The sequence below is a fragment of the Scatophagus argus genome, chromosome 13 (genome assembly GCF_020382885.2).
Source record: "Scatophagus argus isolate fScaArg1 chromosome 13, fScaArg1.pri, whole genome shotgun sequence".
Lineage (NCBI taxonomy): Eukaryota > Metazoa > Chordata > Actinopteri > Scatophagidae > Scatophagus > Scatophagus argus.
In genome coordinates, this window is record NC_058505.1 from 18618177 (window position 1) to 18643334 (window position 25158).

At 41.1% G+C, this 25158-nt stretch overlaps 1 protein-coding gene across 1 annotated transcript in view; it reads right to left on the minus strand.

The window, feature by feature from the left end:
- slc6a9 (solute carrier family 6 member 9) overlaps window positions 1-24866 on the minus strand; it is a 63257-nt gene extending 38391 nt beyond the window's left edge. The window contains exons 1-2 of the mRNA XM_046409278.1: window positions 24648-24866; window positions 14288-14542 (exon numbers count right to left, since the gene is read on the minus strand). Coding sequence (XP_046265234.1) covers window positions 14288-14317 — 30 coding nt within the window. The 5' untranslated portion in view covers window positions 14318-14542; window positions 24648-24866. The remainder of the gene's footprint in view (window positions 1-14287; window positions 14543-24647) is intronic.
- Window positions 24867-25158: the final 292 nt, after the last annotated feature.

The window sequence follows — 25158 nt, forward strand, 5'->3', positions numbered from 1 at the left end:
CCTCCGCTGTCCTCCACCCCTTTTCCCAACTCCCACCACCTCCCCAAAAAAGACACAGGAGAGATCCACAGTCTTTTCCCTCTACCTCCACAATGAATGGCTCGTTGTCACTCCAGCACCTAGGCTGAATACAGAGCAAGTAAGCGGGAGAGAGGACGGACCGATGATGGTGGTGGTGGTGGTGCTGGAGGGGACAGGGGGGTGTTGAACTTCTAGTTAAGCTGGCCGGAGTAAAGTGGGGGGAGGTCTGGAGCACCCATGGGCTCTGGCCAAGCTCTCTCTCTCTCTCTCCCTCAGTCTTTATCCTAACAGATTAAAGCAAGGAGACAAAAAAAGTGAGGAGCCCACAAGTGAGGAGCCTGCACGCCTTGCACTGGACTCCACTGCCGCCCCCCCCCGTCTCTCCTATTTCTTCCGTTTGTTTTCAGAGGCAGCTGCAGCAACTCTGCAGACCACCAACAACTTTGCTTTCAGCAGCACTTGACTCTTCCAAATCCTCGTCCGTCTCTACACCCTGACATTGCCAATGCCTCCCCCACCACGCCGCTGCAGTGTCACACCGAGAGGCCGGTCAAGCCAAAGCCCTCCTACTTCGCCTCATCCACGACGTTCACAGAGTTTCACCCTTTCCAATTCAAGCGCTTCCCTCCTGAGCCACTGTTTTGTTACACGCATTGTTGTGCCTGTTTGCCACCATATGGCTAATGGCTACCCACAACAAAAAGAGCGAGAAGAAAGTGAGGAAGTGAGCTTGTGAAAGAGAAAGGTAAAACTGCATCTACAATAGGGGCGCGATTGAGAGATCAACAAATGCATCACTCATGCAGTAGAACGAGACAAGCCGTCTTTCAACGTGTCACTCAGCTTCGATTCTCTGACTGGATGCAGTGCGAATAATGTCAAAAGTTGACAAGCAACTGGCATTCAGCCTAATGGGTGTTTGATAGCTGGGGACAATGGCTGCTGCCGCTTGAGTGGAGCCCCTTCATTTATGTTTAACACGAGACGAGCTACGCAGACAGGATGCTATTCATTTGTCTATCAATTCAGAGGATTAGAATCTCACAGGGGATCCAATAAAGGAATCATTACCATATACCCGCCCTATTCAGTGTGCTGAGAGGAAGTACGGAGGGTAATGAAAACAAGCACACCCAACAAATAGTCACACACGTTGACACATTTATAACAGGGGTACTATTGCTCTTTCTCCATTAGGACTTTCAAAAAGCACATTTTTTGAACAATGCTGATTTGGTTTGTTTACCCACTTACTTTAGGTATGTAGACCTTTCTTTAGGTGAAACTTATGGTCTGAGTGCTTTTACTAACAAGGTTACTGAGTCAGTAAATAGCTAACTAGGTCTGAGGTCATTTCGAAACAGTGTATCCTTTACTGATTGTCTTCCAGTGAGTGTCCAGCTCAGCATGTATCTTGGTCACAAGTCTTTCAAAAACAAATTCAAGTGATTTGTATGATACATTTTTATGTTGTATGTTTATGACAAAAAAATTTACTATTAGTCAAGAGCTATACTTTTAGCATAACAACAGAGCCTTCACATGTACCCTACAGAGCTATGTCACAGGCTATGCCATAGCTAATGTGCACTTCATTAAAAATCTAACTACAAACCAGAGCCACGACAACTACACAGAGGTGGAGGTTTCAGTAACTGAGATTGGTCAGTTTGGACTTGTTGCATCACCGACAAATTTCAGGTTTCGGTTCAGCTTGGTGACTGTGGAGAAGACATCAAGAAAGTTGAGAAAATGTCATTGCATCGTCATTGCATCAACATCAGATCTATGTTTGGATCTAGTAAATTTATGCCACAGGAAACCTGCTTGATGTGACTGAAGAATACAAACTAAGCCTGCTGTATGTGCGCTTGTGAGCCTGGATACATGTGTCACTACATCCTTTCACGTCGGATTTTCAGACACTGTTTCGTGTGTATTCATGTTCTCCAGTCGTTGTGAGACCAAATTTGCTTTAAATACTCAGAGCAAGAACATTTTTTGTGACATGAGGCCACTGAAGCTGGTGCTCACTTCTTAAAGTCACTATATTTGGGCTACTAATAATACAGGGGTGTATGTGTGTGTTTATGTGTGTGTTTATGTGTGTGTACATGATAGATCATTAGTTCCTCCACAGGGATCCAGCCAATTCTTACTAGTGCTGCCTCAAGGGGGTCTGCTGGCCTCAGATTAGGTCAAATCTAATGAAAGGCTTAACAAATGCACCCACCCGCACACATAAACACACACACACACAGAGCTACACTTTAATCATGCAGGCATTAAGTGTGGGAGCATTCACTGAAAACTGAGTATGAATTTGCTGGGGACAAACAGATCCTAAAATAAATGCTTGTTGTGGCTGAAGTTGGCTGTTTGTGGAGGGGGGGGGGGTTGTTTCTTGAAGTAATTGCCCTATTACGTCAGGTCATTTAACTCTAATTAAAGAAGCACAGATGCTGCTGTTTATAACAACAGCAACTTGTTCAAATTCTCACTTGTTTCTTTACATGTGTCCTTGCAGCGATAGCATAACCACCTGTGTGAGAGAGAAGAAAAATTCACCCCATTTTCAAAGGTACTCGGTCCTGTTTGTGATTCTGACAACAAGAGTCTGGACTGTTCTCATAGCTAACTCTTAAGTGCACTTCTGTGTCCGCCCACACCATATGAGCATGTCTTTATTGTGCACAAAAGAGTGCTTATTAAGTGCTGGGGAACTAAAATTAATCAAGCATTTCTGTGTGATGGAATGGGTTTGTTCCTTTTGGGTCTATAGCTAACCAGAACAACTGCCTACGGATTAACAAAGATCACAACTATTTTATCATACCCTTTTAGCTTCCCTTCACTCCAAACAAATGTTGATGATGACAAAGAGCATGCTTTTTGAATAACCCTCTTCAGAGAGTGCAGATCTGAAAACGGTGGTCCGCTCATTGTGATACAACTACTCTTTTCCTAAATGAGGTGTTGCAGAAAGTTGCAGAAACTGTTACTAAGGCAGCAACAAACAGTTAATTTCATGAACAATTAAGATGACAACTATTTTCTTGATCGGACAGGTTTTGAAAAACCAATGCTGTCATTTTTGCATAAAAACACATCCAATGATAGAACTGTTGGCCAGTTACCGACTAATCATCCCCTGAATCAGATTTTAAAAATGTGAGATCAGAAACCGCTAGTTCCTCGTTCTACTAGCCATCATTAGAGAAGTTAACATCAACAGATAAGAGCAGAAAAACAAACAAACAGGAGGGCACAGAGCAGATACACTGATAAGGTCAGAATGGATCACCTCTTTCCTCAAGGCTTTCCTGTCAACATCAAAGCACATGCCAACATTTATTACAGCTGAATCTAAGGCCAAACACAGACACTGATGCTAAACCTCATCACTAAGCATACAACACAAACAACAGATGCCAACTTTTAAAGATGCTGAAACGGAGAACGAGGAATAAAAGAAAAAAATATAAGGCCAGGGAGGCTTTCTTTTCCACTTTCCTTGTAAGCTCCAGCACTGGCAAACCAATATCCTCACTGACGGCCGTAACAAATACGCAGTAATTTGAAGATTAATGTAGCCTGGGTCTCACATTTCTTTACTGAGCTTTTTAACTAGACCTTTAAATCAAGCAGGTAATAACGTGCTTGCGGCACAATTTCATGCACATCACGCTGTAATTAGGAGACAGGTTCCAGTTTTAGCTATACAAGCAGATGATAGAGACAGATGAGGTGGCAACACAATTCAACACAATTGCCTGAACCCTGACCTGCTGGTTTTCTAACACTCAGGGTTGTCAACTGCTTTAAAAGGACATCATGTCATCATGTCATGTGTCAGAGCAAAGAAGCAAATAAGGCAAACGCATTTCAATCGGCAAACAATGGAGGGAAGGTGGTTGTTATAACTGTTTCTTCTCTTGTTATGCACAGCAACATTTATTTTAACAGCAGTCCTGCATTAACAAGTTCACTAACTCGGTGACAAACACAATGCATTTCCTGTAGCTGCTTCACTTTCATTGTCCCTTCACAGAGTTCACAGATCCGGGGTTTGCTTGTCACAGTGTTTAAATGGTTGAGCAAAGGGAACGTGAAGAAAAAGATGTCTTTCAGAACACAAAGAACAAAGATTTTTGGGATTGCATGAGTCCTTCAACACAGTGGAATATACAGCATATATGAGGCAGAGGAAAGCAAGAAACAGGTGACACAAAAATATGCAACTCATCCACAAGTCTGAAGAAGAAAATAATCTCCTTTTCTTTGAAATGATTTCATTTCATCTCTTTGCTCATGTTTTTCTCTCCATCTTCAGAGCATTCTTATCCTTGTGGACAAATACATTCAAATATCATGGCATACAGGTGAAATATTTATCTCCCCCAAGCCTTTCTTTTATGGATTGATAAAGTTGTGTGATCCAATGAAATACAATTAAAATTCAATGAAGAGTTACAAAACTCCATCATTGTGCACAGTTTTGTTTCAGTTGGAGTATTACTGAGTATTACTGTATTACTCCAGTTGTCCAGTGTTTATTTCTTGTGCTTCCTTCCATAGTCCGAAGGTATGTGCAGGACTGTAGGCCCATCTTTATTAGGCCTGTAAGGGCTGGTTCCTTGTCTTCCATCTAGTAGAAACTGGAAAAGTCTCCATCTAACTAATTTTTACTTTTTGAATAAATCTCAAGAGGGCTTTTAGATTTGCTCATGTCTTATCCATCTTCCAGCAAATATTAACCATTTTTTAAAACAGATTTGTCAAGCGGTTCACATGACATTATAATCAAACAAACAAGCAGCTTATGCAACTTTTGGTTCACTTTGAAGTGAGCACACACACACACACACACACACACACACACATATATAACCACCAAAGAGAGCAAACTCCAAAGCCGAGGTCAAGCAAACACAATTCACCCCCAAAAACATCCTTACTGGTGGTCACTGAACTGAAAGAGTGGCAAACAGCACTAAAGCTGACTTTATACTAGAGCAGTCAAATCTGAAGGAACAAGAAGTCTTTCTGTTGTACTTTGTCTTTTCCAAGAAAAGAGACTTTAAGGCTTACTGTTCACCGCACCCTAACCTAGTGCTATTTTTTACTGTTTATTAATTAATTCACCTTCTAACCTTGAGAGAGAAAAGAGACAACAAATTCAGGCAAAAAAAACATTAGAGGGGAGACGTTAAACATGTTTTACTTGGATTTTTAAAAATTGTAGTATTCAAATAATTGCTTTACAAAAAGACAGTTTACTTACAAAAAGACACTTTACTGGACAGTCTTATGCAGCCCTGCAGGGTGTGATCTAGAAATGACTTGTCATGTTCATGCATGGGGCTTTATGGGGCAGCTTTTCAGGGGTTGGGCTCGGCCCCTCACTTCCAGCGAAGGGAAATCTAAATGCTTCATCACACCATTTTGGACAATGCTGTGCTTCCAACTTTGTATCAGCAGTTTGGGGAAGACTCTTTTCTATTCCAGCATGACTGTGCCCCAGTGCACAAAGCAAAGCTCCATAAAGACATTGGTTGGATAAGTTGAGTGTGGAAGAACTTGACTGGCCCACACAGAGTCCTGACCTCAACCCCATCAAACACCTTTGGGATGAAGTGGAACAGAGATTGTGAGCAGGGCCTTTGAGTCCAACATCTGTGTCTGACCTCACAAACGCTCTACTGCATAAACGGTCAGAAAATCCGACAGAAACACCCTGAAATCTTGTGAAAAGCCTCCCCAGAAGGGTGGAAGCTGTTATGGCTGCAAAGCTGTCCATGTATTTAGAATGGTGTAGTGGCCAGGTGCCCCAATACTTCTGTCCATATAGTGTACAGTAGGGAAATTTAAAAAATATATATTGTTGCGTTGTGCGCTCTTGGTAATTTGGCCTTTAATTAATAGTAAGTAAGTAAAAAAAACATGTAAAATATTTGAAATGATACATAAAACCTCATGGCAATACTTCTTGTTAAGAAGTATCTGTCGATCAACCTGCTTTTACACTGAAAGGCTAATCTCACAAGGAGCCAGCAGTCACGTCTAGGCTTATTACATCCTCCTCAATCTATATATCTGTCTTTTACAGCAATTAGGTTAATATCTCTTCACCTCTCATTAGCTCAGCATGCCTGTGATGGGATGTCTGACTGTGAAAGGGGCCACGAACTGAAGAAAGTATCGACAGGCACGAATCTCTCTTTCCTCCTGAGCAGTTCACATGAGGAAAAGCTGAGAGGGCAGAGCCGTCAAGTGAAGATATGATAAGAGAAGGGAAGTGAAGACAGGCTGAAATCAGTGAAGAGAAGAGCAATGAGGAGGGAACTTCACAGTGCTGAGATTCACAATAAAGGACAAGCACCGCAGGAGCCATAGAGCAGAAGAAAAGGGAAGAAACACAAAAAGCTCAGCTTTGCAACAGCAGGTCGGCTTTGTCCACTGCAACAAAAGGACAAAATGTGTTGAGGCACAGTTGGAGGGAAAATCAACCTTTCTTGTTCAGTCCCAAACAGCCAGCTCTTTAATTGGAAGCTGGGGAAGGAAGTGTGTTTCAGAGAGGAAAAATGGAGGAAAAACATCAGTTGCAGACTGAATAAAAACATAAGAGAAGAGAGAGATAAATAAGAGATTGTAAATGGGATGACGAATGAGATCCAAATAAGTGATAAGTGATGTCCGGTGGTCCAGCTGACCTGAGCTGAACACAACCTGACCTGAGCATTCTGGACACCCACGGGACAAAGACAAATGATGGAGAGGAGGACAAGAGAGTAAAAAAAGAGGGAACAGAGAGGCATTTCCAACGCTTGATTTAACCTGAAGTTTCCATGATAATTTCTCTACCCATCCCTCACTGCTTTGGCTGGGAGGGCCCCAGCTGTTCGGTTTGTATAAATAGCGTGAGGCTTCGGCTTGGACCCCCCCCCGGGGAGAGCGGGGCTCATTGGAGAGAAGGCATGGGAACAAATCGGGCCGGAAAAAGCACACAACATACACATTTTGACAAACATATGGGACCTTTGCTGGGGATGAAAGTGAGGAACATGTGACTGAAGTTGGCCTCACGTGGCAGAAGTCAGCGTTGTGCTGGAAATGTGACGAGAGGAAGAGCAAAAAGCAGAGAGAGAAAGAGATATGAGCGACAGTATCTTCTTCGTTCATTAAAGCACTGAAATACCGTCCAAGACACTTTGTGTATAAAAACAAACACCCCTTTTCTAAGTTGAATGTAGAGACAGAAACATAGAAGCAGAATGAAAGAAGAATGAGTAATTCTATGAAAATTAAATACATATCTTTACATAAAACAATGGAAGACAGTCTTGAACAACAGTTTCTTTAAAATCCTACTTTCTGCTATTTCCAAAGTTAGAAACTTTTAAGCGAGAAGACCTTGAAGCGCTCAGTTAAATGGAAATGGAAATGTCTACCTTTCCTCCCTCTGCTGATAAAGGCCATGTGATATCATCCTGAGCAGCGGCTAAGTGAACCTTGAAGTGAGAATTTTTTTTTGTTTAGCTCGTTCTAAATGTCGCTATCAAGTCAGACACCAGAGGTCAATGGGTGACTTCATCCTCTCTGCTCAGAATGGGAGCAGGATGTTCAAAAGCAAATGATCCTTTCAGACGTGTGCTTCTAAGATGCCAGCGTCTCGTTTCAAAAGGGATCATTTTTCTATTAAAGTCACCACAGCAATGTGAATAATTAGGACCCAGCAAGATTACCTGAACTCTCTGTCAAATCAGAATACAATGCAGTCGCATTACTGAATTAAAAAAAAAACAGAAAAACTGAGTGACAATTTTAATAGTATAAAAATCCAATCAAAACTTACAGGGAGTTATCAACCAACTCTGCTTGCACTTAACAGCTAATGAAAGTGAATATTGGTATTACCAACTGAATCCTGTTTCTCTGTGTCAGGTGTTTCTATTGTAGACATTTTCTGTGAACAAGCTCAGTACAACAATTATGCCAACATTATCTTTTCAGTTATTTCTGATATTTCTACAATTAATGCAAAGTTGCTTTTTATTTTTTTTGCCTTTATGTGTGACTACACAAAGCAGAAAATTTGTTCACCAGCTGCTAGTTTTTCAACTTATATCAATGCCAAGAGGAAAATTCTGCAAATGGTTTTACCTAGAAATCAACAACATAAGAACAAAACATTCATTCATTTTCAAAGCCTCACTTGAATGGCCTGATGTAGCAAAGTGTTTACATCAGGAGTATTTTATGTCCTATCAGTAAATGATAAAATAAGTCAGGAAGTGTATGCATGAAATGAGAGCGTAGTGAGGGAGAGCCTCCACCCTGCACTGTGGATTGCTGGTAATCAAGCTGGCAATCAAGCTGTGAGAATAAGCAGTCAACATCAAAAAGTTTTACAGCCTGATTGCTCATCTTCCTTGATGAAATTATTTTCCAAATAGCAGCTGCTCTCCAGCAGCGCTGCACCTGCATCAATAATGACCCGGTCATGTTTGACCACAGTCAACACAGAACTTTTCCATGATGTTTTGATCATTTTATCAGACAGATGAACCCAGCAATGTTACAGATTCCATGTCTGAAAGGGGCTAAAGAGGGGAAGAATCCAAGAGAGTAAGAAAAGTGATAAATAACACAGGGGAGGTGTGAAACCAAGCAGGAGAGGGCTGTCCGGCCCTGAGAAAAGCAAATCCCCCCTCGTCCCAGGCTTACAGCTGCCATTCAATGCTCACATACACACACAGAGCCAGGGAGCAGGTTGGGTTCAAGCGCAACAAATTACCTAAATATGGTTCTGAAAAGGCCTTTGAGAAGAGTTCAATTGGAAACCGTTGAAAATGATAATAATACTACAAAAAAGAGGGGAGAGATTTAAGAGCTTCATTGAGTGGACACAATGTCAGAGCCCTGTCCATAATTTTACTGACTTCAGAGGACGAGAGAGGAAGAGTGAAGTCCCCCTCTTTCTAACTTGCTTGTATTTTTTGTGGAGTTGGAGGGGGGGGGGGAAACCATTAAACCAGAAAAAGACGAGGAGAGGAAGAAAATCAGAAAAACGAAATTTTCTGCCTGAGTGGTTTTTCCAAATGAAATCTTAAGGTCCGAAACATAATGGAGTCCTTTTTTTCTATGGTATGAGTGTGTGTGTTGTGTGTGTGTGTGTGTGTGTTCTTACATTGGGGGGGGGGGGGGGGGGGGGGTTGGTAGTGGGTTACCTTTTAAAGAGTGCCCAGCAGTGAACGTGTTTGGCATTTGTGGCCCTTGTTTGTCAATTGTATGTTCGCCACAGTGGCTGCCATTAAGCTGACATTTGGCTCTGTCTGTCCCTCATACGGCTACTTGTAATTATTTCCCCCGTCTTTCAGCTGGTCAGTCACTCTTCCCCCCCCCCACCTGCCTTCACAGCCTTCTCTTTCTCTCTCTCTCTCTCTCTCTCTCTCTCTCTCTCTCTCTATCTCTTGGTTCACATCTGTTTGTTGGCCTCTCGCCCCAGAGGCAGTCAATACGGTTGCTGAACACTGCTGTTAACTAAACTGGCTGACTGGCAACTCAATATGTTTCTTACATAAGGGCAGAGAGAGAGGGAGATGCTGTCTAGTTTCACCTGTCATAAGTGTGCTTTGATTATGGGGAACTCTCATTGGGAACAATACACAGCACAGCTCCGGAGGGCATAAGCAATAATAAATATCAATCATTATTAAAAAATTCACAGAGCTGAATATGGACCATGACTAAAAAACACACCAAGATACCACAGTAATCCAACTTTTAAAACAAGGTTCAACCCTCCCTGACAAGTCCAATATTGACCCATGGGCCACAGTCTGGGCTGCACAGGTTTGTCACATCGCTGAGGTACTAAACAGGTGAACAAAATTTTTATTATTTTGTAATTTATAATGAAAAGGAACAGTGGAATACATCCAACTTTCAGTCAAACAGATTGTGTTTACATCCAGGTTGTGTCTGTGTGATTTAATGTATAAAAGTGTTATCCGTGTGTGTGTGTGTGTGTGTGTGTGAGAGAGAGAGTGTGTGTGTGTGTGGGTCCTGACCTCAAGGGGGGCTGTGGCTGTGGGTTCCACTATTTCTTTCCAGTTAGTTTCCACTTCACAGCCTACAGCACACATTAGCCACACAACCCCTGGGAAATGACGCGCACATAGGCTGACACACACAGTGAGGGACACATTCACATCCACCCACACACACACAAACGCACGAAAAAAAGGCTCCCCACTGTAACCACATTCCTGCATTATGACACAGTGACTGTTTCCATGTTATTGTACCTGTCCAAGCAGCTTCTAGCGTGCTGCTCATCTGCTTTAGGCCATTACAAACTGGTTATTTGTGGATTTAAGACTGTTGGCTGATCAAAACAAGACATCTGAAGAAATCACATTGGGGAAACTTTTCTTCATTGTTTTTGTATGTTTCACCAAAAACAAAAATCAACTAATATTTTTTGGCAGATTTATCAATAATGAACACAACTGAGACAGACAACGCATTGGGTATATTTTAATCAGTCTGTATCAGATAAAATAAAGGCGTCAAATCCTCTCTTTCCTGAACTGTATGTTGGCCATTGCAATAAAGATGCAGCACTGCTTCCCATTATGACAGCAGGGCTCTATGGCAAAGCAATTCGCTGCATATGCAAGTGAATATTAGAAGTGTGTGAATGTGACGTTGAATGTAAAAAAAATAAATAAATAAAAATAATATCTGTGGTAAAATACACAGATTCACTAAGCAAAGAGCAGCATACAAAAAGAAACAAATGAACAAAAATACAAATGTCACTCACAGCATATCTACTAATTAGTGAAACCCCAAACCTCTCCCAGTTAATCTTTCATTTGGATCATATCAATAATTCAACATGATCAATTTAATAGTTTTGTACCAGGATCTTAATCATTTGTATCAAGAAGCTTGTGAAGATGAAGTAGGCCATAGCTCTTATTTCATTATGTCTGATACATATTTTATCACATTTAGGTTAATATAATTAAACCACTCCATGTTTGTTTCATTCTCACAAAATAACTTTACTATGGTCTGATAAAAACTGCAACCGATAAGCACAAGTGGAATTAAATTTTGGAACTGTGGAGAATGAGAATACAGTACATATTGCATGTAACGTATCCTGTCATATTGTGTCAAAAAATCTTAAGGGAATGTGCAAAAAAATCAGAACTCAGCAGGGTCAAGTGTTACTGTAAGGATGAAAGACTCAGACCATTTGGCTGATGGAGGGGTAGAAGTGGTCTGCACAGCCAGACATATAAATACAACACTCAGCAGACAAATAAGCAAAACCTTTGTCCAACTCCTCCTCCTCTCACATCACTGCAGATATGCCAAAACAGCACACATTTTAAAGACGAGTCCAACAGAAGTAACTAAGGAGTAAAAACAAAGAGACAGCTATCCGTCCAGTAAAAACGAGTGCCAGGGCACCATCTGCTCATCCGCCCAGTGGAAGTGGCAGCTTCCAGGGTAGTCAAAGACAGCGCAGGAAGATTGAGGAACTGGGGGCTCCCTTTGAACGCTGTGAACGAACAGGGGAATTAAGTTTGGACAGAAAGAGTCCCGGCAGAAGGCTACCGGCCGAGCCAAGCGGTAGCAGGAAGTGAGCGCCTTGTGTGTCACAAGATTTACGTTGACGGGTCCATCCACCAGCCATCTGGACCAGCATAAATAAGTCTAACCACACTGTAAAGGAAAAGGCAGGGACTTCCAGAAAAAGGAAAACCAGGAAAGGGTACTTTCCACTATCCAAACCGAAGAAAAGATTACGAGGATTAAACAGAAAGTTCTACATATTCATAAATTCATCAAGTCTTCTTACAAATGAATGAGGAGGAAGACAGAGAGGAGGTCAAGGAGAGGGAGGGTTAGAGCAAACACATGGTGATGGGAGAGCAAGACTCTGTCCGTAACACACACACACACACACACACACACACACACTTTCTTTCACTCTTTGTTGACGTCTCTAAGCCACGACTGACATCACTGTTTACTGCTGCTGAAGACAACGGCCCCAGCCATGAGAAGCAACCAATCACAAAGGGCGAGTTGTGTGCATGAGCAGTTTTCTGCTGTCACTGCTGGAGTTGTTGTACAACCTAGCTGCAGCTCTGTTTACCATGTTTGCCATGTTTACCTTCAAAGATTAGAAATGTGGGCCTGTTACACTCTCACCTCTGCCCAACTTGTTGAAAAGAAAAATGGGAAATGGTACGAAAGCAAGACCTTAGAGAGAAAAGAGTGCAACTTAATGCCCTAATCATCTGGGAAGTATCGCTGTGCTTAAGCCCAATTTAAAGTTCTTAATTACTAAATGTAATTGTAATTACTAAATCTAATTAAGGTTCAGCCACACGTCTTCCCCTGTGTGTCAGTTTTAATGGGTTTTTCACTTTGTGTTGCCTGCCAAATCAACAGCATTGACCTGAAACAAAAAATCACTATGCGCTGGCCATGGAACAAAACTTTCCGAGAGCAAACAAATTCTTCACCCACTGCTGTGATGCCTTCAGCCAAATTAAACAAGCTATCATTTGTATTAGTGATAAGACAAGGCTGTAGCCAAGACAGCGGGCACGATATGTGGTTATGAGCATGTCAAAGTAGTAATATAGATAAATTACACCAGGCCCAGCTCACCATAATGCAAGAATCGGAATGCATTCCACTTTTTCATGTAGTTTTCCAACATTTGTGTCAGTGACATCCACTCTAAGACTGACTGGTGGCGAAATTTTTAACTGAAGGACTGAACTTCGGAACACTGAAGCTTTGATTTTGGTGATATCGAATAATAGGCTGCACTTTTTTTCCCCTCTCACAATGCACATGCTGTGTGTGAGGAAGTGTTGTCAGATGTAAAAGACTTCATGACACAAAGACACTCAAATACTAAAGATTCATTTGTCTAGATGACACATTCACTCATGGCCTACATGCCCACAGTCAGTGGCTGCGACGTTTCCAGATGAAACATCTTCTTTACCCCCCTCAGAGTGACCACACTCGTATCACTAGTTAAAAACAAGTACATCTTCTAAACAAAACCTCTTCCAAGGGGAGACAAATCAAGTCCTTCTTGTGACTATCATTTAATTAGATTTGAATCCTGTAGAAAGCCATTTCTGAACTTTCTGAACTCTGACTTACTGAATTTCTGAACTCTTTTTGAAACTCTTTTTGGCAGTGCCTAACTTTGCAAAAGAGTGATTGGCAATCTGTCATAAACCTACACAAGCTCTGAGAAAAAGACTCCAATCTCCATCCTCCAACCACCTTCAAATGTTGTAAGATTGCGAGAGGAGAGAGACTGATAACGCTCCTCCCTCTTAAGTTCAGACGGCGTGTATGTATTTTAATGTGGATATGCATCTCAAAAGGATCTGGCAGGGGAAAAAAAAAAATACCATCGGAGAAGAAAGCGAGCCTTCAAATAAGTGAGAATGTCAGCGGAGAGCTGGAGCTTGGAGTTTGTGTTTATCGCCGTCTCAAGACGGACCGAAGAACTTGGACTGAAGGGGGAGCGGGGGAGAAGTGACCTGACTGCCAATGATGCCAAACCTCTATTTAAAGCTTTAGCAAAAGCACAGGCCTCGACACTGACACATTTACCTCTTGGCCTCATCTCTTATCAGCAGCCCAAGAACAGTGAAAACAGTTTATTGTTTGCCAAAGATGCAAAGATGTGATCGCATTGGGTACCGTGAAAGCAGAGCTGACAGATGAGAGATAAGTTTCTATGACTGCAAGTAAACAGACATTTTGGACACTTCTGGGTCAGTGTTTAGTTGATGATGTTAGCTTAATACTGCACTGCAACACACAAATATTTAATACTTGGAAGAAAAAACTAAAGCTTATTAGTTTATGTGCAAACATGTAGTTTTGTCGTCTCAAAGAATAACCAAGCTGTTAAGTTGTTGGGTAAATAACAAGTGTTTCCAAGGGTTTGGAAGACATTCTTAAAAACTAGAAAAGAAAACTGTGAGCACAACCCCCACCTATTGAGTGTTTCTAAAAGGAAAATCATACGAAACAGGAAAATTAAAGAGGGCAAAGGAGAGGCAGAGAGCGACTTAACTGGTGGTCCAGCAACTGCATCCCACCAGTTAACTCAGACTGTGTGACATCTCTGTGGAGTTATACATTTCTTTATTTTAAATGTGTGTGTGTGTGTGTGTTCACTGAACAAAAGTCAACTTACCAGGATCCCGGCAAACTGCTTCTCTTCCATCCTTCAGGACCTTGTCGGCACAGATCCCCTTGCCTCTCTGCTGCCTCTGTCTCTCTCTGGGATGGACAGGTCCAGCTCTCGCTATCAGAGTTGGAAGTTTTCTGAGGTGGCGTTCGCTCAAGTGTCTCGGTCCCTCTCGTGCCTCTTCTGTGTGCTTTGCGAGTGTAGCTGGAGTGGCGTCGCTGCTTTGTGCTAATTCTGCTCTAATCCAGAAACTTTTCTATGCTGTGAAAAGAACATGTGACAGGCAGAGAGGGGGTGGAGGGGAGGAGAGGAATGGAGAAGGGTGGGTGGGTGGAGGGGGGGTACAAGGAAACATTTTTTAGTTAAAACAATTCCTTGGTCTTTCTACATGACCTGCTGTGAGGTGGAGAGAAAGAATTTGCAGTGAATACAGAAAAAGAATTCGGTATAGTGACAGATTTGCATGTTGTGACAAAGCAGCAGCCATAATAATGTGCTCTTTTGTGTACAGAGATTAACTGTTAAAGAAACGCTTAGACTGCCCACAACTGCTGCTGTGTGAAAGCCAAACTGGAAAAGTATACGCAAAAAAAAAGGCCCAGATTTAGAAGGAAAAAGTGGCAGAAAATAGTGAGTGAAATGTATCTGAATTGCTTTAGTTACTTCAGTCTTTTCTTTTTTGTTGAATTGGAGAGATTTTAAATTTTATTTGAATGATTCTGAAGGTTTATTTCATTAACAGAATGCATGTTGGGTGGCTCATGGTGACTTTTAGTAGTCATTAGTAGTAGAACAGTGGATAAATACATTCATATTATCATCCATTCATCTACTTTCTATACCGCTTATCCGTCAGGGTCGCGGGGGAGCTGGAGCCTATCCCAGCTGACTACGGGCGAGAGGCGGGGTTCCCCCTGGACTGGTCGCCAGTCAATCGCAGGGCCAACACACAAAGACAGACAACCACACACTCTCACACTCACACCTAGGGGCAATGTAGAGTAGCCAATTAACCTAATGTGCATGTTTTTGGTATTGTGGGAGGAAGCCGGAGTACCCAGAGAAAACCCACGCAGGCACAGGGAGAACATGCAAACTCCACATAGAAGGGCCCAGACCGGGATTCGAACCTGGAACCCTCTTGCTATGAGGCGACAGTGTTAACCACTCATATTATCATCCACATACAATATAGACAACAAGACATACAGACATATACAAGACAACAGTTTTCATTAGTGATTATCTATCAGATATTTAGAGGGTTTTTTTTAATTATTTATGTAATGAGCATAGGGTCTTCTCAGCTGATTCACATACAGCAGTAATCTGATATTCCGATTTACAGAAATTTGTGTATAATGGAGTTTAAACATGAACCTTAAATTCCCAGATGTCTCGTATAGTATTTCAGTGGGTTAAGGACTGCATACAAACTGATATGCGGGTCTGATACAACATTTTTAGAAATCAGAATCAGTTCTAACAGCAAGTGAGTATTTTGTGAGTGGCTTCCTGTGTAGACTGAAGGCTGCTGCAAACTGTCCGACTTGACTGGTGCTTTTTGTCTCTGCCGCCTGCTGCTGCCGCCTGCTCTCGTCCGACTCAACTCGAACAAGCCTTGTGTCAAGGGCTCCTTCCGCCTCTTAACCTGCACACCTGCAATCAATTCCCGGCCAATCAGCTGCACCTCCTGACTGCTGATCTATTTCATCTTCCGCAGATCATTTAGTCATAATAACACTTAAAGCTCCTACTCTAGTGTTTTGTTTTCTCGCAGTAATTTTTGTCTCCCTTGACTCAGGTCCATTTGCCTTCCTCTGCTGTTTCTGACCACGCTTCCTCATACACCACACACACTTTGGTATGCTGGCATTTTGTACAATTTACACTCTTTGGGATTTCCAGCTTTAGTTTTGTATTTTGTGTATGGGGGGGATGTTTGGGGAGGGGGTTGTAGTCTCTCCCGTGAGATTTTGCATTAAAGTATTGAACTTTATTCTTGGCATCTCTGTGTAGTCCTCAGCATTGCAGATCTTTGCCTTGTTAAAAACTAAACATCTGGTTACTTGACTGGTCTAAAAAAGTAAACAGAGATCAATACATGTCCCAATCTCACAGGACCACTCAAACATTGAGAAAAGAATGTTTCATGTTGCTGATGAAAAACTCTAATTAATTAAACTATTAATATTGACAAAACTAGCTGCTGAGTAATTTTCTACTGATCAGCTAACTGATTAATCAATTGTTTTAGATTTTGTAAAAACATTTTAAGTAATCGGATTACACGACCGAGCTCCTTTGTACACCCTGCAGTAAAGTCAGTAAGCTGTCATGCCACTCTGCTGCAGGTCTCCCTTCATCTCACTCTATCACTGCCTCAGTGAATAAAAACTGTTCCACACTGTACTAAAAGCATCCCAGGAAAACCAGAAAAAGGACCCAAATATAGTTCCTATTCAGTGTTATAACCATGCAAACACACACATGAACACTCTCTGCCTCTCACATACACACAACCCTACTGGGTCTCCAAAATGCCCCAGGATGTCAATTATACACAGCAAGCTGCACATCAGTGAATAGATGACAAGAAACAAAGCTAGGTTAAAAACTGAACCTTACCATCCATGTTATGATCTCTGAAGAAAAAAAACGACAACTTCAACATCAGGTAATCAGGTGAGCAGTGAGGAATTAACTGGTGTGAAGACTTCAGTCTATGACCAAGTCACAGTCTCTGACACAATGCCAGTGTTTGACTCCACTAATGTATGTGCAAGAGGCAAGAGTTGAGCCAAGCCTATTGGGCCATCCCAGGAGGAGTGGCAGTCGCTGTTATTAGAGATGTTCCCAGAACTACAGCATACAAGCAGTTTTTATAAAGTACATCCTTGTTTAATTATGAGATAAAGTAAATAATGAAAATGTTCATTACATCTGCATATATAATGATAAGCAATTTCTTGCCAGTCTCTCCCTCTCTCTGGTTTTGTTTACGGCTTGCTTCAATTCTTTGTATTTTTCAAACAGTAAAGGCCGCTCTTGGCCTTGAATTGATCTTTATAGAACCTCTTCAGCTCCTATTGATTTCTTAGGTTCATTCAAGTCAGGTGTTGGTGTTGGTGTTTAACTTCATGGTCCTAGGGCATATGAAAACTGGTAATCTCACTGCCCCATCATTAGGATACACGCAGATCTCATAATTACATTTATACCAATAATAATAATAATAATAATGACTTAATTTTTTTACAAAGTGCCACACAGCTAACAAGATAAAAAGGCAGAAACGTCACTTAAAAATGTGAGCAATGCATCTAACAGAGAGAGGGAAAATGTATTATCTTCAGCAAATCAGTATGGGTTACCAGACAAAATACATTAATAATATGATACTAAATGCTGGAAACCTTATAAACAAAGAAGAACATGGATATATATATTCATTCAAGAGACCAATTCTGTCAAAAAATCACATTTTGACAAAAAATAGGTGTGTAGTGGGTGGCAGTAAATAAAAGAATCTCAAAAGACATAAAATTGCCAACATAAATAGATGTACACTGTTGACCTTATAAATGAACAGCAAGTCCAAAAATGATTAAACATTCAGATAAGGTTGACACTCTCTTTTTTGCTCTTAATATCTGCTGTGACAAGGCTGTAGTGAAGTGTGTGAGTGTGTGTGAGCGCGTGTGTGCGTGTGTGTGTGTGTGTGTGTGAGAAACTTTGTACAGACATCGTTATGCATGCACACTTTGATTAAACACGACAGAAGCACAGTAAATCACAAACATATTTTCAAACTCATTAATTTCCATTTAGCTCTATCTTTTCCTGATTTCTTCTATAACACTGTGCTTCAGGCACACAACATCTTGGGTTAATTATACTACCTTCTAGATGATCCTTTTGCACCGAGTGACACACTCATCCCCACCTTCTCTCACACAACACTGATTTACTGATGTCCACACCCAATGTTCTGTACATTTAACACAAACTTCAGCTTGACAGTTTGACAGACATTCAGTTAAAAACATTCTTTAAATGTGCCTTCTCTCGTCTTGTTGTGACTTCTTGAGGCAGACTGTGACTAAAGGAGATTGTTCATTTGGGATCTTTTGTTGAACAGCTTTGCTTTGGGTCTCACATTAGGGCTACTGTGACTCGTTGTGTTGCTTACGCAGACATTAAATGCTTTCGGTCCAGCTATGCGCTGGTTTGTTGTTGGCTTTGTTGTCAGATCTGCCAGCACTCTATTTTTTACTTTATCTTCTTGTTTTGAGGAGACTCACATTGTATTTTTCTGCTAGAAGTGTTTGGTTTTGACCTGGTTTGGATTGTTGCGTTCTGTTCAGAAAGTAGGTGTTATTAGAGCTTTCTGGGCTGTGCGTGTTCCTCAGTGGATTATGTTTGAGTGTTTGTTTTTTCCTGGAAGTGTGATGGGAAGTGGCGAGATCAGTTGACTAAGGGGCACAACTACAGTTGCATGTGGCTCACCATTTAATCTACAAATGTAAAAACTCGAACTCGAACTCAATTATCCCTTGTGACCCACTAGAGGTGTGTGATGGTGTCTGTGTTTGCAGAAACCCTTCTTTCTGCCTATATTTTCTACTTTTATGGATGTCAAACTTTGAGCAATAACTGTGTACCCCAATCCTGCATAGTATAACTTTAATCGCTGAAAATATAAATACGTGAATGGATAAATAAATAGTTTTATAGTGGTGGGTATTGAAAGTGTACTGATAGTACTGTAAATGTTTCTTGCCTTGCTAAAGTGGTGGTGTGACTCAAGGGATGTCACTTTGTCTCCCATTGTGTTTGAATGTCTCTAAGGTTACATAACCTTAGTGACAACTCACTGTATATTTGTTTGGTCACTATGTGGGAACGAGCTACTAATTTTGTAAAGAACGCAAAGGTCCACCCCTCAATATTTTTCGCATCCCGCTGACACAATCGTCCTTTCTCAAGCTCTTATATAAAAAATAAAGCATTTTAAGGTCAGCCCTACTGACCCTAGGCTAATGGCAAGAAGAAATGGGAGGACGCCACATAGTTATACATTAACCATCGTGAGTATTTCTTTGTCAGGGCCACAGTTTTTGATGACAGGGTAACCTTTTAAGCCAAAGAGCTGCGAGTCACAGGGCATCCAGCTGAAAAACTGAAAGACAGCTGAAAGATATTGTTATTATTTCTTAATTTTGCAAAAAATAAACAGACCCCAAGAAAAATAAGAGGGATCGTTAATTACTTTTTTTTACTGATGCAACACCAACCTCCTGTAGTCACACAATCATACATGCTGTTCTCGATTTGCACAGTTCTACTCTGTAGCAGTGCTGGGACCCTTAGCTCTCTATATGACTCAGTGTCCAACACAGTGGCTTCAACATAACATAGTGTCCATAACTGCTAGCCATATTCACAATGCATCACTTCACTGGGCTTGTCTGTTAGAAATGATGTCAATATGCAGGGGTATGAGTGAGACTTGTTCTTATACTGCGTTCAGAAAGATAAATATGGCAGTACGAAAAGGAAAACTAAACGGGCTTAGGCCTTTGTTCGGCATGCAGTAAATAGAGGCGTCACACTATGCATCTCTTTGGACTGATGAACAAATAAGAACTCCCACAGTAAGGCAGTGACATTGGGAATGAGAAGATATGGGGTTTTAATCAGGATTTTTTAATAGTGGCATTCCAATGATATGGACTACCGTGGCAGATTAGTTGGAAAGGAAGGAAAGTGCTGAAAAACACCATCTATAGCAGCAAATTCATCAGTGTATATATATATATATATATATATATATATATATATATATATATATATCTATAGATAGATAGATATATAGATATATAGATATGTATACATATATGCATATATATATGGAGGCTTCTGTGTAGTATCTTAGCTGTTCCCAGGACTACGCTATTCTGGAAAGAGACCATCGATATTGTGCCTGGAATCTGCTGGAGCCACTATTCCAGTTAAAGTGTCACAGCCCCCAGTGCCCTGATTACCACTGGCACCACTGTTGATTTTACTCGCCACATCTTTTCTCGCTCCTCTTGCAGCCCTTGGTATTTTTCAAGCTTTTCGTGTTCCTTCTTCTTGATGTTGCTGTCATTTGGGATTGCTACATCTATCACCACTGCCTTCTTCGGTTGCTTGTCGACCACCACAATGTCCATCAACATTGGATTGGTCTGGATCTGGAAGTCCCACAGGGGAGCTTGGTCATTCTCAACCACTTTGGAAGGTGACTTTCATTCTGAGCTTGGGACTTAAAGCCCAAACCCCATGCCAGCCACTTGGTTATGTCGCTCCATGTACGCTGTCCCTGCCTGCATCTTACACCCTGCTGTTATGTGCCGAACTGTCTCATTGGTGTCTCTGCACAGACTGCACCTGGGATCCTGTCGGGTATGGTAGACCCCAACCTCTATTGATCTTGTACTGAGTGCCTGTTGTTGTGCTGCCATGATTAGTGCTTCTGTGCTGTTCTTCCATCTCATCCAGCCTCCTCTACCTGTCAGTAACATGCATGCCATACAGCAGCTTGTCCCTCCATGATGGTTCACCTTCCTGCTGCTCATCTCCTTATCATCCTCAGATTTGTTGTTGTTCTGTTACTGTTGTTGCCTGAGGTATTCACTTAGCAGTTCTAGCATATATATACATATATATATATACATATACATATATATATATATACACACATATACACACACACACATATATATATATATATATATATACACTTTACTCATCTACCTGATGTTTCACATCTGAAACATCCTTAAAATGATGAACTAATGCACCTCTGAACAAATACCTAACAGTTAATCCTGACTCTACAGAGCCCCCTAGTGGCTGCAGCATCCGCCCTGTTTTCTTTCTGACCATTCTCCTGTCAAAGCAGCACCATCTTTTTGTCAAATTTTGAAGATGTGCCATCATAGTTACTACATGGGACAGAGACCTCTAAATGTACAACTGACTGACTCGTGGCATGGTATTACTGGAGATATGCATAGTGTATTGCTTCTTCCAGCCCCTTTTCTTTTTCATCAACCCTTTCAATTTATCTCTTTACTAACCCTCACGGAGTCACACAGTATCTGGGAATGCCACCAGTCCTGCCATGCCTGCACTAATGCTGTATAAAAATAACAATGAAATATTTCGGTACCCACTGTGAAAGCAGTCTGATCAGACCATGGGAAAGCTAGATCATAACACAAGTATTACAAATATGCCCCAGTGTAAAAGCAAGAGATTCCTCTAATCTTTTATTTTTCTTACATAAAATTGTTTGTTTCAGCATCCATAAATTGACAATACAGGTCACTAAATTACTAAAATCTACTAAAGTAGTTTGCACTACTGTTAGCTCCACAGGCCACTTTTACTATCTTACTTTACAATACATATTTTTTCTTTTATATACTTTTTATACATTATAATATATTTTATTAATTTTAATTCTGTGCTGAGCCAAATCGCAATGATATTTCGTTCTGTGTACACTGTTGCATACCGAATGACAGTGAAGTCTGTCTATGTCTAAATGTTCTAAATGAGTGGGGAAGTGGATGGACAATGTCCACATCCACATTTCAAGCTGGCCAACCAAATTTGTACGCCACCACAGACAGACAACTAATTCTAACTCTCATCATGCCCTCACTCTCGTATGGCCGTGATCCAAACAAGCTGTAAACACTGACATTATCGTGCATCATTTTTTTTTTTATATGATGAATGTGTTGTCAAACAGTTGTCCATTTACACATCCAGCAGACACAAATTAACACAACAGTTTATTTGGAGTTGTGTTTCTGTTTCTCCTGATGCACCTGATGAATTTAAGTCCAGTATTCACCCATTTAGCTTTGTTTTGGTCTACATGATCACTTCAGAACAATATCTGACTAAATGTTCCACTACGTTCACCAAAACAATACACTGTAAAGCACTAAAACAACCCATAAAGTTGTAACAACCACAACCTGTGATTTTTTTTCTTTCTTTTTTTCTTTTTTTGCTATAATTTATGTGCTATAGGTTCTATATTTCCCTAACTGTAACCACATTTTTATAGCCCAACCTTGCAGTCCAGACATGCTCCTGCATCATGCAAGACGCAAAGATTTCTGAATCTCAGGCATTCACTGCCTCCCACACACAACACAATGTGGTGGAAGTGAGGCATTTTACAGTTTCACCAAAAAAGGTTCTTTCTTTGTTCACTTCCTCACTTGCAGAGGAACTTCCTAATAATCGATAAGCTGCAGCTGATGTATGTCCCCAGCCTCACTGCCAATTACTCATATTCTATAAGCAATACTTTCAGCCATAGCTCAACTACTTTAGAAAAACAGATCTTCATCACAACCACTGGCACCATAGATTTTCTCTGTTTTTGTCAGAGACTCCCACGACTGAGTTTCTGTCCTTGTCGATAGGTGCTGTACGTGACCTACAAAGCTCATGCAGCGAGAGAGCGTTACAGTTAAGTGTGGAGAAGTGCTGATAAATCTGTTCATCAAGTTTCTGCTACAAAGCCTACAACCTCGAAATATCTACTGTTGATCTGAGCAGCTTAATGACAACGTGAGGAGAATCACCTCTTAAAGTGCAAAAGCTGGCAATCAGTGGTGACCATTCAAAGTGTCTTTAACATTTTACAGTTTAAACATTCCATTCAGTTGCTGCTTCAGTTCAAGACACGCATATGGAGGATGAAGCTGTTGTGGTTAGTCTACAGGAGTCCCCGCCCTTTTGACACGTGCAAAATTATGTTTTATCCACACAGTCCCACATAAGGAAAGCAAAGCGAGAACTCTGAGGCTGTTGAAATAAAGGGCCTTCTGTGCGTGAACTAGGAAGAAGGTGTGTGTGTGTGTGTGTGTGTGTGTGTGTGTGTGTGTGTGTGTGTTGAGGGCTGCCATTCATGCATGCACAACCTCTGTTGACATACCCTACTTTTACCATTCAGTCAAGCAACAAATTTGGTTATGTTACAGGATTACAACAGTGAAACATACAGAACCACCATTATATGCATCATCTATTAGTCTGCCAACTACTTTCTTGATTATCAGTTAGTACTATAAAATTATAGTAAGTACTGAAAATAGAGCCCACTGGTTTCTTTTGTTTTGTCCTAGCAACAGTCCAAAACCATAACATACTCAAATGACAATGTTTATATCACTGAGCGTAGCCTGAAGGAGAGGATTTTTGCTATTTTGCTCAACTAATTATCTCTAAAACTAGTTATGTACAAAGTAATGAAAGAAGGTAAGTTTACAAACTCGTAGCTGCACACAGATTTACCCCTTGGTTATAAGCCGTAGTTACATAAGGAAATGTATTTGCTGACATAGTCTAACTGGAAAATAGCCAGGCCAAATACTAACATACATAGACAGGCTTCTTAAGTAACATAATAAATAATTGTGCAAACTTTAACAGAATGTGTACAAACATCTCCACTTAGAGTTAAAGTGTGTATAGTTAAAGTGAGTAAAGTAGTGATGTACAGGTACAAATCCATACTATGTTCGGCGAAACATTTCCTTTTACATTACATTTTTAAATAACCAATGTATTTGATTTTTTTACACTTTCAAACATCGATATCTGATAGACAGTGCTTAAAATTCCAATATTTTCTGCCTATACTATCAATAAAATCATTGTTGGAATTATTAATGTTGTCATTTTTGGTAATTCATCCTATAATATCAGCATGTGTATTGTCAGGTAGGCTACAGAACACAGCTAGTCCCCATGAGCGCTACATGCTTTGTTATATATACTATATATACTTTGGTATGAGGTTTGTGGTTAACTGTCTAATGGAAAGGTGTGCCATTGCTATGTATATCACCTTTGAAAACCAATTTCCCTCCATGACATATGCAAAGAAGAATGTTTAAACATGTGAACTCCCTCTTTCTTCCTCCAGACTACGTATTGCCACAACAAGCGATGTGTGTGTTGAGAGGTGGGGGGGGGGCACATATGGTGCCACGTGTTTCTCCTTGTTGGGATTAACTTACAGCTTTGTAACGTTCTACATCACAACATGAATCACTCCGCCTGGAACCACCTTCGGCCTCTTACAATTAAGCGTCCACTCCATGCGTCCAATCAGTTTTTGAAGCATTTACAGCCTGAACGTGACGCATAAATTCGCCCCATTAAGAGGATAAACCCACAGCAGTAGTAGTGTGTTGAGCCCCTTGCTCATTATTCAGTTAGAAAACAGGAAATTAGGCTTGAAACACAACAAAGTTTCTCTCCCTCTGGTTAAAGGGGGTAGTCTTACCGTAGAGGTGAGCGCTGGTCTTGTTGCCTTGAGTGCGCTTTACATATATGGGTTTTTCCGCCAGTATTGGCTTATTGGAAGTTGCATCACCTTGATCTGCCGTCCTCCTTCGGTGAACTCCAAGCCCCGCCTTCCTCCACTTGTAAATAGGCGGGGGGTCGGCAACATGTGAGGGCTCCCTGTGTGCCGACACACACACACGACCTGTCACAGACACTCTGTTACCCCGAATGACCGACTGCTGTATCAGTGTGTGTCTTAAACTCTCCGATGCAGTAGCACTGAGATGACGAGTCGAGTTAAAGCAATTAATTATCAATCATGTACATGCTTAAACAAAAGCATCTGTAAAGTGGCTAAAACCTTAATTGAGTGCCAAAGACGCAGCGATATTGTGCGAGTAATTTCCCTATGATGACAGAGGTATTACTGGCGGAGTGACACTCTTTCACCACATTAATGTATTTCATGTGTCCCTGTGAACATGTTAGGAATGGATGGAATGCAAGTA